This window comes from Zonotrichia leucophrys, chromosome 11 (genome assembly GCF_028769735.1).
Source record: "Zonotrichia leucophrys gambelii isolate GWCS_2022_RI chromosome 11, RI_Zleu_2.0, whole genome shotgun sequence".
Lineage (NCBI taxonomy): Eukaryota > Metazoa > Chordata > Aves > Passeriformes > Passerellidae > Zonotrichia > Zonotrichia leucophrys.
The window spans coordinates 2,078,762-2,095,682 of record NC_088181.1 but is presented as its reverse complement, the minus strand read 5'-3'; the positions used below and the strand labels follow the sequence as shown (position 1 = coordinate 2,095,682).

General features: G+C 54.9%; 1 protein-coding gene across 1 annotated transcript in view; it reads left to right on the top strand.

Annotated features, from left to right (window-relative positions):
- Positions 1 to 16,921, top strand: part of JPH3 (junctophilin 3) — a 47,503-nt gene that overhangs the window by 27,318 nt on the left and 3,264 nt on the right. Inside the window, exons 3-4 of the mRNA XM_064722951.1 lie at positions 2,703 to 2,827; positions 8,419 to 9,338. Of these exons, the coding sequence (XP_064579021.1) occupies positions 2,703 to 2,827; positions 8,419 to 9,338 (1,045 nt within the window). The remainder of the gene's footprint in view (positions 1 to 2,702; positions 2,828 to 8,418; positions 9,339 to 16,921) is intronic.

Below are 16,921 nucleotides of genomic sequence, written 5' to 3'. Positions count from 1 at the left end.
CCTTTGCTCCAGGGAATCCAGTGTGTTCCCTTTGCTCCAGGGAATCCAGTGTGTCCTATCTGCTCCAGGGAATCCAGTGTGTCCCTGTGCTCCAGGGAATCCAGTGTGTCCCTGTGCTCCGGGGAATCCAGTGCATTCCGTCTCTCCCCGAGTGTATTTGGATCATCCCTTCATTGATGTGATTGATTTTTAACCTTTTCTGAGCCAAATCTCCAAGTTTTCATTTTTTAAATTCCCTGCAATTTCTGGGCTCATCCTGGGAGTCCATGGGGATGAGCAGATCCAAAAGTCTTTGGAGTGAATTTTCCAGGGATGGAAATACATCCACCCCCCCAGGGATGGCGATTTTAATCTATTTAGGTTGGATTTCAGCAGGAATTTCATCCTGGAAGGAGTGACCAGGCACTGGAAGTGCCCAGGGAGGGTTGCAGTGCCCATGCCTGGGGGTGTCCCAGGAATTCCTGGAGGTGGCACTCAGTGCTCTGGGCTGGGGACAAGGTGGGGATGGATCAGTCACAGGCTGGATTTGGTGATCCTGGAGCTCATTCTCCATGGAATCAATGATGCCATGATTCCATAAGGGGATGCTGAGTGCCACAGGGAGGAGCAGAGCCTGGGCCATCCCAGAAGCCCAGCCTGGCATGGTGGCTCCTGTGGGCTCCTCCTGCTCTGCCATCACCCCTGTGTGACCCCTGGAAGGGCAGAGCTGCTGCTCCAGCCCCTTTTCCTGGCAGGCAGAGAGGGCTGAGCGGCTCCAGGCGCCTCTCCAGGGAGGAGCAGAGTGTAATCCTGGCTGCTGAGCACGGGCCAGGCTCTCACAGACACTGTTAATCCTCAGCTGGGCCAGCAGGGACCTGGGAAAGTTCTGCAGAGAGGCAGGGACAGCCCCAGCCCGGGCAGCTCCAGGCCAGGGGATAAATGGATGGAGGAGCTTCAAATCCACATCCCTGAGAAGCTCCCCTGGGAGATGCCAGAGGTTTAAAGAGCTCAGAGAGGCAGAATCTGAATTTTAACCTCCTGGTGGCTCTGATGGTTTAATGCACAGGTTTGATGTCCCAGTGTTTCTCACAGAGCACATTGGTGACAAAAATGTGGCTGGAAACAGACCTGGAGAGGGACTGTGACAGGGCATGGAGGGACAGGACAATGGGCAATGGCTTGAAGCTGAAAAAGGGTGGATTTAGATGGGATATTGGGAAGAAATTCCCAATATCTGTGAGGGTGGGGAGGTCCTGGCACAGGTGCCCAGAGAAGCTGTAGCTGCCTCTGGATCCCTGGCAGTGCCCAAGGCCAGGCTGGAATAACCTGGACTAGTGGTAGCTGTCCCTGCAGGGATTGGAATAAGATGGATTTAAAAGTATTTTCCAACCCAAACCATTCCATGATTCCATGAAAAACAGGAGCAGCCTGGACCTCCCCTCCCAGCAGTTTGCTGCAGCTCCTCCTTGGGGCATCCCTGCTCCTCCTAAAAGAGCAGGGCTGGGATACCTGCCAGGGAATGGGCTGTGACAGCTTTGTCCCCTCCTCTGACCCCACCTGAGTGCTGGGCAGGGAGAGCACTGGGTAAAACCCATTTAAACCCAATTTTTGGGTGCATTAATCACAGAGTACCCTCAGACCTGCAGCAGCACCACCACAGCCACTCCACCATCTCCAATAACTCTGGAAAACAGCTCGGATTCACTTCCAGGGCTACTCCAAAGCAGCCAATGGCTGGGAATAAAGCATTTATTAGAGCAAAGAGAGCTGAGAAGTGTCAGGAGCAAACACAGGTGACAGCACAGCCACACTCACACCCTGTTCCCCAGCCCTTCCTACCAAAGCAGGCACATTCCTGGCCCTGTTTTCCATTTTTAGGAGCCTGTCAGAAATGGCACTCCCTCTCCACGCAGATGTCGAGAAATTAGAGGGAATTCAGAGAGAGGCAGAAAAAAAAATGATTAAAGGAGATGGAGGGCCTGATTTTGGAGGGAAAAGAAATCAGTGGAGTTATTTATAACCCTGACTGCACCGGGGTGGGAGCAGGAATTTTTGAAAGTGCCTGGATAGCTCGGATAAGGGGAAAAGGGGGAAAAGCAACCTCCGGAGGATGCTCTCAGAGAAGCTGTAAATCCTGAGTGATGGGATGAAATGCCAGCCAAAAAAAGCCTCTGGGGAATCATCAGCGAGTGCAGGGGACAGTTGTTGATCCAGAGGGAAAAAGTGCCCTGATCCAAATGTGTGAAGGGATGGTGGAGGCGGCTCCAGAGCCGAACCCCCCGCTCCTACCTCTGCTCCCAGTATTTATTTACATCCAGCATTTTACGCAAAACGTGGGGGTGGGCGTGGAAATGTTCTTTTTTTTTTTTTTTTTTTATTTCATCCCCAAAAAAACGGGTTTGGTTAAAAAAACAACCAAACCAGCTTTAAATTCAACCCTGGAGGCTCGTGGGAGATGCACGGAGAGGCTGCTGGGACGGGGTGGGAAATGGGATGGAGGGACCCTGGGGGAACAAATCTGAATTTCCTGGGTGATTTCCAGGCTGAGGAGCAGCTCGTGAAGGTGTTGGAAAATCCCCCATTCCCCAGCCAGCCCCAAGCTCTGCTGGCAGCTCCTCCCTCACAGCCAAAGGGTTTTGGAGGAGCCTGTGGGGGAAATGTGGGGTTTCCCGGGGCAGGGAGGAGCTGCCTAACGGGGTGCTGGTGTCTCTGTTGCCTTGCAGGACCTCTCACTCCAGGGCCAAGGCGGAGGCGGCCGTGACGGCGGCGCAGAAAGCGCAGGAGGAAGCGCGGATCGCCAGGATCACTGCCAAAGAGTTCTCACCTTCCTTCCAGCACAGGGAGAACGGTCAGTCCCTGCCAGGCCCTGCCCTCGCAGCCCTGAACACCCCCAAAGCCCCCAGACTGCCCTGGCTGGAGGCTCAGCCTGTGCCCGCAGCTCCCCATCCCCACCAGAGCTCCTGGAGGGGAAAAGCTCTATGGAACACCAGGTCTGGGGAGATTTAGGGCAGAGCTGTCAATATCCAGCAGTTCCACCTTGTTCTCTACTGTTTTCCCAGTGCTTCCTCTTTCTCCCCAAGTCTTTAGTTCAAAGCCCTTGGTAGCTGCAATGAAAGAGTCCAACAAGGGCTCTGGATGCAAAACAGATGATCCCAGAGGTCACCACTGGCTTTCCACCCATGGCTGGTGCAGTTCCTGATTGCTTTGGAAAGGTTGGACCCAGTGGGACCTGACCCTTCCCTTGGCCGTGCAAGTCACTGGCAAAATCCATATTTGACCTTCCTTTCCTTCCTTCCTTCCTTCCTTCCTTCCTTCCTTCCTTCTTTCCTTCCTTCCTTCCTTCCTTCCTTCCTTCCTTCCTTCCTTCCTTCCTTCCTTCCTTCCTTCCTTCCTTCCTTCCTTCCTTCCTTCTCCTTCCTTCCTTCCTTCCTTCCTTCCTTCCTTCCTTCCTTCCTTCCTTCCTTTCCTTCTTCCTTCCTTCCTTCTTCCTTCCCTTCCTTCCTTCCTTCCTTCCTTCCTTCCTTCCTTCCCTTCCTTCCTTCTCTTCCTTCCTTCCTTCCTTCCTTCCTTCCTTCCTTCCTTCCTTCCTTCCTTCTTCCTTCCTTCCTTCCCTTCCTTCCTTCCTTCCTTCCTTCCTTCCTTCCTTCCTCCCTCCTTCCTTCCTTCCTCCCTTTCCTTCCTTCCTTCCTTCCTTCCTTCTCCTTTCCTTCCTTCCTTCCTTCCTTCCTTCCTTCCTTCCTTCCTTCCTTCCTTCCTTTCTTCCTTCCTTCCTTCCTCTTCCTTCCTTCCTTCCTTCCTTCTCCTTCCTTCCTCCTCCTTTCCTTCCTTCTTCCTTCCTTTCCTCTCTCTCCTTCTTTCTTCCTTCCATCATTTTCACCATTCCTTGTTGATTTATTCATATTTTTGCTCACCAAAGGCTCGGGGAGGATGGAGCCAAAGCCGAACCGGGGTCGGGCCGGGGTCTGCAGCCGACTGAGAGTGGGGACGCTCCAAGTCCCCCCAGCAATAATTAACATCATAATTAAAGTGTGGCTGGGTTTATAGAGAAATTTCCCGGCCCCGAGCCCTCCTCGGGAGGCGGCTGTCGTTGTTCTCCCCCTCCCAGCTCAGCGAGGATTACTCACTCGCTTTAATCGCTCCAGGGGCTGCTGCGGTGACTCAGGGCTGCCCCGAGCTCGGGGACAAGGGACCATGGGCTCTGCTGGCCCAGCCCGGCCCGGTGCTCGCCTCACCGAGCTGCGGGGGCGGCCGGGGACATCCCATGGCTCAGCTTTGGGGCTGCAGCAGCCTGAGCCCGGGCACATCCCCAGGCAGGCCCGGTCCGAGCATCCCCTGCATCCCCCGCATCTCCCGGCTGCGGGAGGAGGCTCAGCCCGCTCCAAGCCCGCCCATCCCTGCTCCTGCCCAGCCCCATCGGAGCTCGGCAGATCTGAGCTTTCTCTGCGTGCTCCCAGGGGCTTCTCCAGCCCTGAGATGTTCCTCATCTCCATTTCCTCCTGCCAGGAGACTTTGCTGGTTTAACTCACCTCTTGGAAAGATATTTTTAGGTAATACATTTTTTACTAGCTCCTGGACGGGGCCGTGGCGCTTCGCTCGTGCTGGGGTTTGTGTGGTTGGAGCTCTGTCTGGGGGGTTGTGTGAGCCACGGGAGGCGAGGGCAGGGAAGGAAGGCGGTTCCACTCAGAGCGCATTAAAAACCAAACGCAGCATCCCAGATGTGCCGGGAGGGCTGGCAGCGCCCGCGGAGCCGCTCGGGCAGGTGATGGGTGTGAGAGGCTGTGTCACCACAGAGCCGCCACCTCGGGCTGGGGACAGCCGGGTGGGAGCTGCCACCATCCTGCGGGCATTGCAGGGGCTCTGCGTGCCCACCGTGCTCAGGATCGTGGGTGCTGGGTGTGCCCCCATTATTCAAAATTTTGAGTGCTCGATGTGCCCCCTGCCGCAGGATTATGGGTGCTGGATGTGCCCCCATTATTCAAAATTTTGAGTGCTGGATGTGTCCCCTGCCACAGGATTATGGGTGCTGGATGTGCCCCCATTATTCAAAATTTTGAGTGCTCGATGTGCCCCCTGCCGCAGGATTATGGGTGCTGGATGTGCCCCCATTATTCAAAATTTTGAGTGCTGGATGTGCCCTCATTATTCAGAATTATGGGTGCTGGATGTGCCCTCTTTCCACAGGATTATGGGTGCTGGATGTGCCCCTCATATTCAAAATTGTGGGTGCTGGATGTGCCCTCCTGTCACAGGATCATGGGTGCTGGATGTGCTCCCCTTAAACAGGATTGTGGGTTCTGGATCTGTCTCCCTGACACAGGATTGTGGGTGCTGGATGTGCCCCAGTTATTCAGAATTGTGAGTGTTGGATTTGTCTCCCTTGTACAAGATTTTTGGAGCTGGATGTGCCCCCCCATATTCAGAATTGTGGGTGCTGGATTTGTCTCCCTTTCAGGGGATTGTGGGTGCTGGATTTGTCACCCTTGTACAGGATTTTGGATGCTGGATGTGCCCCCCATATTCAGAATTGGGGGTGCTGGATTTGTCTCCCTTTCATGGGATTGTGAGTGCTGGATTTGTCACCCTTGTACAGGATTTTGGATGCTGGATGTGCCCCCCATATTCAGAATGGTTGGTTCTGGATGTGCCCTCCTCGTTCAGAACCCTGGGTGCTGGCTGTGCTGCCTTGCAGGGTGCTGCAGGTCCCCAGTGCTGCCCACGGCGTGCTGTGGTGGGTGCTGAGTGCCACCCACCCCCTGGGTGCTGGCTGTGCTCCCTTTCCACGGGATGCTGGGTGCTGGATGTGTTCCTGGCAGGGAGGTGGGTGTGGGTACCACCCACCTGGCACAGCGAGTGCCAGGGGTGCTGGGTGCCCCCTCAGAGGGGTTTGTGGGTGCTGTGGGACACCACAGAGGGGTCTGTGCCCACCTCAGCATCAGCCCTGGGCACCTCTGGGCAGCTGCAGCTCCTGGAAGGTAAAAACAAAACTATCCCTGTTTCATATCCTGCCCTCTCACCCATGGTTCCCATGCCCATCAGCCATGGGCATCTCCAGGTGCCCAAAACCCCAATTCCTGCACACAGCAGGATCACCCAGGCTTGGGTGGTGCTGCAGAACCGAGTCCTCCCGCTCAGAGACAGCAGCACACAGAGCCAGAGGCTCCCAAATCCCAAACGTGGCTCCTCAGCTCTGCCTTTGAAGCCTCGGAGGCCGGGCTCGGCTGCCTCCATCCCTCTGGAAATCCACATTCGGTGCTCTGCATCCTCCTTCGCTCTCACAACCCTTCTTCCAGGAACATCACGTGCCCCGGGGCTAATTTTAGCTCCGGATAATTGTTGCACATCCTCGGGTGCCGAAAGGGCCCCGGTGCATCCGCGGAGTTCCTGCGCAAGGAAACGCCTCCATCCCTGCGGGCTGCGGGGCTGGGGGGCAGCAGGGCCCCAGCTGTGCCCCAGCTGTGCCCCAGCTGTGCCCCAGCACCCCCAGTCCTGCTCCTCCCAGAGCCCCTGACCTCAGGGATTAACCCAGGGAAGGCAGAGCCCCCTGTAGAAGATTTGGGATGAGGGGAATTTGATGCCATCTCCCTGGTGTGGCTGTGGGGAGCATCTCTGAGGTTTCTTGTCCCCTCTCTGGGGCTCTGGGAACAGCAGCAGTGGGTGTAGCCAGGCTGGGGCTGGTTATGGGGCTGGACATCAGCTCTGGAGGCCTTGGAGATGGTGGGAAGCTTGCAAATCCCTGGAATTCCAGCAAAATCCCTGAACTGGAGAAGATAAAGCCCAAAACCTTGGGTGAGCCCATTCCCACAGGTGGCTTTCCAGCTTTCTCACATGAAATCCTTTATTCCCTCTGTGCCTCAGTTTCCCATTTGGGATCTTGGAAGGTGGATAGGACATGAATGACTGGAAAACAGCCCCAAAAAATCTTGTCCTTTATCCCAGAGACAGATATTCTGCAGGAAAACAGAGGGGTGAACTCCACCTTTCTCCTTCTCAGCAATTTCCCACCAATACTAGGATTTTTCAGGGGTCCTGGATAAACTCCAGGAGATTCAGTCTCCCACATACAAACAGGGGAAAAATGAAGGCTGGACTATGTGAGTATCATCCCAAAAACTCGAGTCATTAGGAGACCATTTCCCATAAATTGCTTGGGTAGATTTCCAAGCAGTTTTTTCACTATTTCCCTCCCTGGCAGTGCTCTGATGGGGACTCCAGCATTCCCCGTGTGTATCCCAACCCTGGCAGGGGTGAAGGCACATCCCAGCAGCTCCCCAAAAAGATCCAAGAGAGAAAATTGCTCAGCAGATGTGGAGAGACCTGAGCAGGCGCTGCTGAGCGTTCATTTTTAAATGATGGCAGGAAAATTGAGCTCTCCCTTTTCAAGACTCGTTTCTTGTCTCACCATAGCAATCACAATTAGATGCATTTCAGGGGCATTAGGCACTTAATATATTTATCAAATTATTCACCTAATTTAGCATGGCTTTAGCTGGGAACGACTGGAGAGGGGAAAAGGAGAATTAACCACTATTGGCTCACTTGAAATCGTTTGGTGTTTCATCAGTGATGAACACATTGGAGGTTTTTGTTCCGCGTTCCTCCAGCAGCAGAAGACATTCAGCTCCTCCTGAGGTGCCCATCCCAGGGTGACCCTGCCTGGGAAGTCTCTGAGCTGAAGGAATGAGGAGCCTCCAGTGGGATGAGGAGGATGGGGGGTGCTGGCCTCAGGTGGCCCTGAGCAACCAGCCCTGTCCATGCATCCCATCCTGGGGCTGAGCAGGGAAATCTCCATGTCCTGCTGGGCTGTGTGGGGCAGGAAAGCCCTTGGATGTGAGGTTTGTGGGGTTTTTCTTGCACACCTGCCCAGATGTGGCTGTTTCCCTCCTGCACCTGGCAGCTGAAAACTGAGGTGGTTCCCATGCAGGAAGGGGGTGAGGTTGGTGTGAGGTGATCCCAGTGGCACCCAGGGTGATCTTGGTGACACCCAGCACACCCAGGGTTATCCCAGTGTCACCCAGGACACACCCAGGGTGGTCCCAGTGTCACCCAGCACACACAAACACAGAGCACAGGGTGTGCCACCAGCCACATCACAGGTTTCCCTTCCCAAGCTTCCAGACAGGGAACTGATAGGAAATGTGGTCAGATGGATCCCAAAAAACCATCAGAACCTCTTGGTGGCTTCTCCACACCTCTGGGGTTGGAAAACCATTCCCATGCTGGTCATGGTGCTGCAAGGCAAGGCTCGGGGCAGCTTTGGTGTCACACCAGTGCTGCCAGCAGTTGTGACACTGCTGTCCCAATCCCATCCCAGTGCTCCCCACCACCCAACCCTCTGCTCCCCTTTCCGTGCCACGAAAAACCCTCGGGGCATGCACGCACCAGAAATAATCCTGTTTCCTTCCCCTCTCCCTTCTCTCCTCTCCACGACTGCCCCCGAAGGGCTCGAATGCCAGCGGCCGAAGCGGCAGAACTCGAGCGATGACATCGAGGTCCTCTCCACCGGGACGCCCCTGCAGCAAGAGAGCCCCGAGCTGTACCGCAAAGGGACCACCCCGTCCGACCTGACCCCCGAGGACAGCCCGCTGCAGAGCTTCCCCGCCAGCCCCTGCTCCACGCCGCCCCTCGGCCCCTCCTGCAGGAACAAGAGCGCCCACTTCTCCAGGCAGGTCTCGGTGGACGAAGAGAGGGGCGGCGAGATCCAGATGTTGCTGGAGGGGCGCGGCGGGGATTACCTGCGCCCCAACAGCTGGAGCGAAGAGAAGGTGGGCGGGAGCCGCGCCGGGAGGAGCGGGACGATGCGCAGCGGGCAGCTGGGCTCCAACGCTGGCCCCGAAGACTACAGAGGTCGGAGCGGGGGACACAAACATTCGGCCTCCAACCACAAGCCGAGAGAGAGGTGGACAGATTCCCCAGCCACGGTTTCATGGACTTCCCACCACAGGTCCCACAACCACAGCTCAGGGAGCTCCAAGCTGCTTGAGCTGGACGAGGAGAAGATGAGCAATTACGAGATGGAGATGAAGCCCCTCATGAGGATGGATTCTTATATGCAAGAGATTCACACCCAAAAAAGACACTACAGCAAAGGGGGAGGCTGCAGGAGCGTGGCTGACGAGCACCGCGGGGAAGAGCGGGGCTTCGGGGTTCAGAGACTGAGGTCTAAGTCCCAGAACAAAGAGAATTTCAGGCCAGCTTCCTCTGCCGAGCCCACGGTGCAGAAACTGGAAAACCTGAGATTCGGGGACAAAGCTGAACCTCGGCTACTGAGGTGGGACTTAACCTTCTCCCCGCCACAGAAATCTTTACCTGTTGCACTAGAATCTGAAGAGGACAGTGGGGATGCGCTCAAATCCAGTACGGTGAGTGAGGGCACTGAGTGTGCAATTCTGGCCTGAAAACCTGGGGCTGTTGCGGGGCTGAGTGGAGCAGGATGGGAGGGAAATTAGGAAAATGTGAATTATCGTGGTTTTGTGCCTTGAATCCCCTCTCCTCCCTTCTCCCACTCTGCTGGACGTTGGTGTGGCGAGTTCCCTGCGGACTGTGCTGGGAGCATTCCCTGGAGGATGGAGTTTTGCAGCCCAGCCCCTGGGCCAGCAATAAAATCCATTATTGCTGGGAATTTGGTGGGAAAGCTGCAGGAGCAGGCAAGGCATTGGTGATGCTTCCTTGGGTTATGGTTATGGCCACAGAGCTCCCTGCTGCTCCAGCACATCTCCCTGTGAGACACCCCACGCTGGGCTCCTCATTTTGGGGGAGATAAGGACGCTTTGGGCATGAAATGGCTGCTGGGAAGGTGTTCAGCAGAGAAGACAGAGTGATCTTAAAAGCTGCTGCAGAGTGGAAGGGAATGATCTGTTCTCCACGAACAGAATTAATGGGCTTAAAGTCAAGGAGGGTGAGCCATTAACCATGGCTAATGAGGTGAGGGCTGTAATGAACTGCCTGGGGAGGGGAGGTCTGAGGTTGGACATCACAGCTCAGACAGGACCTGGACAGAGCTGAACGTCCTCAGGAGAAGGCTGAGCTGGGTGGGGTTTAGGTTTTTTGCAGTCTTGTTTTCTGAGGATTCCTGGATTTCCCATTAGAAGTTCCCTCACTTGTTGTTCCCATTGGTTGGCATTGACAGAAGAGGTGATGGGGTCTGCTGGGAGCACTGGGGAAGCCACCAGTGCCCCAAAATGTCCCTTATTGAGTCAGTGCCAAACACAGGGCAGGGTTGGAGGTGTCCCATGAGGATGCCCCAGACCTACCCAGGAGAAATGGAAAACCTGTCACGCTCAGGAGGTGACATTTCAGCAGGAAGGAGCTAAATCTCCCTGTCAGGGGAGCACAGGACGGTGCCTGATCACGAAACTGAAATGAATTTGTCAGTCAGGCTGAAAATTCAGGCGAGAGGCATCGAGGTGTGTGAGGTGTGGTGACATTTGCCATGGCTGCAGTGTCCCTGCTCCTCCAGCACCTGCCAGCAGAGCCGAGGTGCAGAGAGAGGAGGGAGCAGTCTGGGGTGCAGAAAGGATGGATCTGCCCCAGCTTTCCTGATGGAGCTGTGATAAATCCCCCTGAGAAGCTGGGTGCGAGATGGGTCTGCCCCAGCTTACCTGCATGGAGCGAGTGGATAATCCGAGGAACAGCCTGGGTGCAGAAAGGATGGATCTGCCCCACCTTCCCTGCTGGAGCTTTGGATAAATCCCCCCAGAACAGCCTGGGATGCAGGAAGGATGGATCTGCCCCAGCTTCCCTGATGGAGCTGTAATAAATCCCCCCCAGAACAGCCTGGGATGCAGGAAGGATGGATCTGCCCCAGCTTTCCTGATAGAGCTGTGGATAAATCCCCCTGAGAACAGCCTGGGATGCAGGAAGGATGGATCTGCCCCAGCTTTCCTGATGGAGCTGTGATAAATCCCCCTGAGAACAGCCTGGGATGCAGGAAGGATGGATCTGCCCCAGCTTTCCTGATGGAGCTGTGGATAAATCCCCCCAGAACAGCCTGGGATGCAGAAAGGATGGATCTGCCCCAGCTTCCCTGCTGGAGCTGTGGATAAATCCCCCCAGAACAGCCTGGGATGCAGGAAGGATGGATCTGCCCCAGCTTTCCTGATGGAGCTGTGGATAAATCCCCCCAGAACAGCCTGGGATGCAGGAAGGAAGGATCTGCTGATAAACCCCCCCCAGCTGCCCTGGAGCTCTCTGTCTCCCCATCCCTGGGCTCAGCATCTCCCACCCAGCACCGAGGGCGAGCTGAGCACAGGGGCTCCACAGGACTCATCCTGCAGCCCTGGAAAAGCAGAGCCATGCAGGCTGTCCTTGCCTGCCTGGGAAGCACTGGAGACATGACAGGCAGCATTAGGAGCCTGACAGGCTCCCAGAGGGGAAGAGCAGCAGCAGTAATTGCACAGACACAGCCTGGCGAGGCTGTGGGATGCGCAGATGTTCCAGCACCTCTGACAACACAACCTGGGAGACACAGGGCCCCCAGGAGGGATGAAACCACTGTTTCTCCTCGCTGAGAGCCACGTGGTTTTGGGGAGATCAGTGGCACAAGCAGCCCTGGGCTGTATCCCCACCCAGCCCATCAGATGTGCTCCCGCCTCTGAGCTGTCACAATAAACCTCTCTCCACATGGCTGGAGGCAAACAGCCCCCAAGACATTCCTGGCCATTCCCAGCGAGTCCTGGCCACTCAGGAAGGGCCCAGCCTGCGTGGAGAAGTGCATGGAAAAGCCATTAGGATGCACATCCTACTTTGGAAGTGCTGGAGCTGCGGAGCAGCATGTTCAGTTTTCTCACATTCATAACCGAGGGTGGAACAGATGGCGAAGGTTTGGGAGGAAGCTAATGTAATACAGAGGAAGAGATAATATGTGGATTTAAATAACCCACAATGCCAGCAACAATTTGTTCTAGCAGGAATTGCACGGTGCTAGCAGGGTTTTGTTCCAGTGGCCTGGCAGAGAGGGGGTGGCTGGACAGGAGCAGGGGAAGGTGTAGGGGAGGAATGGGAGGTGCAGGATCTGTGCTCCAACCTCCTGCCCAAATCTGTGACCTCACCTGCCATCAGAAGAATTTCAGACTTCAGGGAGTGGTGAATCCCTGAGGAGGAGGAGGAGGGAAGGCTGAGGGGGAAGGATTCATCCCACAGACCCCACATCCATCCCCACACAACACAGACACACACACTCCATCCTGCAAATCCTCCCTGAATCCTGCTCCAGCTCCACATACCCCCACAGCAAATCAAGGCTCCCCAGTCCCCCGCAAAAGCCCAATTCCCTACACTGGCCTGAAATCCTCCTTCCCTGGGGCCTGGCAGGGCTGTGGGCAGGTGTGTGAGGGCCCACACTGCTCCAGCCTCTCCCCTGGGTGCCAGCAGTGCCAGCTCCCTCAAAAGGAGGGGCTCCAAGGGCAGCTCCCAGCTCTCTCCAGCTGGGCTCCCAGAGAAAGGAGCTGTCATGAGCAGGAGGGATGCTCAGAGCTGAGCACGGCTATTTTTGCCCTACCTGAGGTATCCCTGAGCAGAAGCGAGGTCACCCTCATGGCTTAGCTTATTTTAAAAATAATCTGCCCTAAACCAGCTCTGCACAAGCCATTCATGAGCCCAGGGCTTGGCTCTGTGCTGGAGTGGCAGCTCCAGCTTCCAGAGGCAGCACACCTCTGCCAGTGCTGGAACAGGCTGGGCGTGCAGGTCTCACAAATACACTCCCCAAAATAATGACTGCTCCTCATTCCCGTCTGAAAAACAAGCTGGGAGCCACAGGGCCTTGAATCCAAGCTTTTCCAAAGCTGCACAGGCAGGGATGCAGACTCCACAGAAGAGTCTATAGGAGCTGTAGGAACTTTGCCACTTTTCCCCAGTCCTTTAAAAGAAACTCCCAGAACCACCCCGCTTTGTTGGGGCTGCACACCAGGAATTGAAAAATCCTCTCATAAAGGTCATTTCTTGAGGCCACGGCTCAGTAACGTAGATGAAATTCAGCACTGCTTGGTGTTGGCTCTCAGGGGATTTGGGGTTTTGGGGTCACTGAGCCACACAAATGGTTTAAAATGACATTTAAGGCCACCTGATCTCTCTGTGTGCCTCTGTGGGCACTGACCCCAGCACCCAGAGGACAAACTCAGAGCAATTGTCAGCATTGGGGCAGAGGAAAACGGGAGCCAATGTGCCAGGACTAGTGCCGGTGTTGTGGGATTAAGGGATTTACGGGAATGTCCCCATCCCTCCCAGCCTTAAAGGCCCATGAGGCACAAAGCCTGGGCCTGGGTGCTTCACAGAAGCCTTTGAAGAGAAGTAAAATGGGAAATGAAAAAAGGAATTGTCGAGAGACTGGGAAGGGAAAGGATTTTTCTGAAACGCCAGCGAGCGTTTTATCCACAAACCACAGCCCGTGTCAGGGCTGGGGAGGAGGAGAAGGGAGCAGATCTCCTTCCCTGCAGGTGCTGTACATCTGCCGCTTCTGGAAGGGAGGAGAAGCGCTTTGGGCACGGAGCAGCTCAGCGGGAAGGGCCGGGCTCAGGCACCGCCTGATCCATCACCCCCTGTCCCCGCTCAGCAGAGCCTTCAGGGACCGCCCTGCTCTGCCTGAGGGCACCGGCGGCGTGAGGGGGCTCGAGGCCCGGCCCTTCAGCACCGGGGTGTGAGGGTGTGAGGGGGCTCGAGGCCCGGCCCTTCAGCACCGGGGTGTGAGGGTGTGAGGGGGCTCGAGGCCCGGCCCTTCAGCACCGGGGTGTGAGGGGGCTCGAGGTTCGGCCCTTCAGCACCGGGGTGTGAGGGTGTGAGGGGGCTCGAGGTTCGGCCCTTCACACCGGAGTGTGAGGGGGCTCGAGGTTCAGCCCTTCAGCACCGGGGTGTGAGGGTGTGAGGGGGCTCGAGGTTCGGCCCTTCAGCACCGGGGTGTGAGGGGGCTCGAGGTTCGGCCCTTCAGCACCGGGGGCGTGAGGAGGCTCCAGGTCTGGTCCTTTAGCACGGGGGCCATGAGGGAGTTCGAGGCTCGGTCCTTCATTACTGGGGGCGTGAGGGGGCTCGAAGCCCGGTCCTTCAGCACCGGGGTGTGAGAGGGGGCTCGAGGCTCGGTCCTTCAGCACCGGGGTGTGAGGGGCCCGAGGCTCGGCCCTTCACGGTGCCCTGTCCTATCGCACCCCAAAGACGTGAGGGCAGCAGCCCAAAGCCAGTCCTGGCTGTTCCCCGCAGCATCACACAGAGCAAATCCCAGCCCAAATGCAAAAATTCCCGGGGAAAGAACCGCAGCAGAGGCTCTAAAGGCATCTCCCGGCTGAGGGATCTCCGAGAGCCCTCCGTGCCCCTGCGGGGGTGGCGGGGAGGGATCCCGGCAGCCTCTCCCTCCCTTCCTCCCTCACTCCCTCCCTCCTCCGGCAGCGAGCGGCTGAGGGGCGGATTTGCCAGCAGATATTGCAGGCAGGTTTCGCTGTCGCCGGGGAAAGGCAGGAGCACGCAGCCAATCTGCAGGGAGCTGCCGGGGCTGCGGGCACGGGGCTCGGCACAGCCTCCCCCGGCACGGCAGCGGGGATGGAGCCCGGCAGCGGCACCTCCCCGCTGGATCTCCCCGTGCTCTTGCAATACCACACGAAATGAACGATACTCACACGCTGAGATGTCCAAGGCAAAAAAAAAAAAAAAAAAAAAAAAAAAAACAAAAAACCACGTTTATTTCCCGACTTCGATATTTATAGAATTCCAAAAGTGACCATGGATTGGAGGATGAAATTGCTACCTCTCCAATCACACTGGTCAAACCAACAGTTCATCAATTCTCTCTTCCTCTAGAAAGGAATGCAGAACAATCATTATTTACATGAAGAGTGCGTGAGAAACTCCATTACAAAAATGTAAACATCAGAAGGCTTAGAACTTTAGAAGAACAGGGCAACACCCTTGCCAGAGCTGCCAGGTTATTCCTGAAGGGATTCATCCCAGGTGGAGATGAATTTCCCATCCTTTTTTTTTAGGCACCTTTAGCCCTAAAGGTTGTAAAATGAGTTAGAAATAAAACCTGGGTGTTTTCTCCACCCCAGCCTGTTTGGGGTGTGAACATCCCCTGTGCATGGAGGTGTTCCCATTTGGGAACCTGGGGACTTGTTTGGCATGAACCTCCCCGGGATAAAACCCTGTGATTTATCCCTGTGTCCTTCCAGCTTCAGGTTTTCCCATTTATTTCTTTCCCCATCAGGAGCCATCCCCAGGTTTCCCAACACAATCATCCCTGGGTTTTCCTTATTCCTGTCATCTCAAGCAACCAGATTCACCTCAATCCCGGCTGGTAGCTGCGTGCCCAGACAAACAGAATCCATAATTTCATGGGAATAAGGAGGAAGAGGAGTCCTGTTGCCATCACAGCCCTGGAATGAGGCAGGGCTGAGCATTGCTGCAGGGGCTGTCTCTTCTTAAGACAAATAATAATCACAAACTGTTCCTCCTCTAATCCCTTTCGTGTTCAGACAACCTGAGGTAAATAATCTTCAGAGAGAAATGGGATGTTCAACTCGACAGGGTCCTTTTCAAAGCCTTTTCATCTCCAGGGCCTTTGATGTACCAGGGAGCACCTTCTTGGCTCTGCTCCTATCACTGGCTATGGGGGTTGAGCCCAATTCCGTCTCTTAGCTTGGAAAATTTGGAGCCAAACACCAGCTTTTGACTGTATTAGAAACAAATTGTGACTGCTGTTTTTAGTATAAAAATCTTAAAATGAGAGCTTCAAACATACCTAAACAAACACTGAGCACCTGGAAGGTGAGGATTGAACCAGGGGTGACAAATCAGTTCTTTAAGAGGCTAAAGGATCTCTAAGAGGATAACCTCTCATTTTTTAGCCTTTTTTTTCCCTAGAAGCAGGTTTTTCCATCCCACCCAACTCACTTTCACTCACACAAGCACTTTTAGCATCTCCTGGTCCCCTTCCTGGAGCCACGGGAGCTGCTGCAATCCGCTGGAGAAAGCCAAGTGGCTCCCTGATGTTTCCTTTGCTAAATGCTCCTTAACCATTTCACAGAGCCTGTTCCTGGCAATGATGTGACAATTCAGCACAAATGTCACCGAGCTGCTAAGTTTGCAGCCCTTTCTGCAGTGCTGAGGCTGGAAAATGGTGCATATCTATGTATTTTATTTTTTTTTCTTTTGCTGATCCAAGTCCTTAGTAATTACACTTAATAGATCCCAGAGGGATTCCTAGGTAACCTGCACTCTGGTTTCCATGGCAGAGAGGCAGAGCTTGTACCCTGTGATAACAGATAATAATGGATTGCTAATGCTTAAATTAATTATGCCACAATTGCATTTGTAAACCAGCTGTCCGTCGTATTCCCAGAAAAACTCCGGAGTTGCTACACAACAGTTCCAGGATAAAAACAAACAAGGCAGAGGGGCAGGGATTACTCTACAGCTACAATTACTGTTATTACTCCTGTGCCATAACCATGGCTTATTCCTATTTTAGTGTGTCCATGGGTTAAAGCCTAAGTTTCTGTTCTTTAAGCTTGGAAGCAAAGCTTAAAAATCCTTGGAGGTCCAATCTGTTGATAGAGAAGGATCCTTTTGCCCAGCTGATATTGGTGTGGATTCCCATCCTTGGCAGATGTTTTCCTTCTATCCCCCTGGTTTTCCAGCTAAAAGCACAGCTTTGATGCCCTGTGTGCAAATCACAGAACCACACGATCATTTACCTGGAAAACGCTCTGGAATTGAGTCCAACCATTCCCCCAGCACTGCCCCATGTCCCCAAGTGCCACATCCACACAGCTCTGGGCAGGGGGACTCCACCACTGCCCTGGGTGAAGAATTATTCCCAAATATCCAATCTGAACCTCCCTGGTACAACTGGAGGCTGATTCCTCTTGTCCTGCTGCTGTTTCTTGGGAGAAGTGAGCAGTGAAGGCTGAGCTCCCTCCCCGAAGGCTGGACCTCAGCTGCATCCCAAAGTGGGGGAACAGGGCAC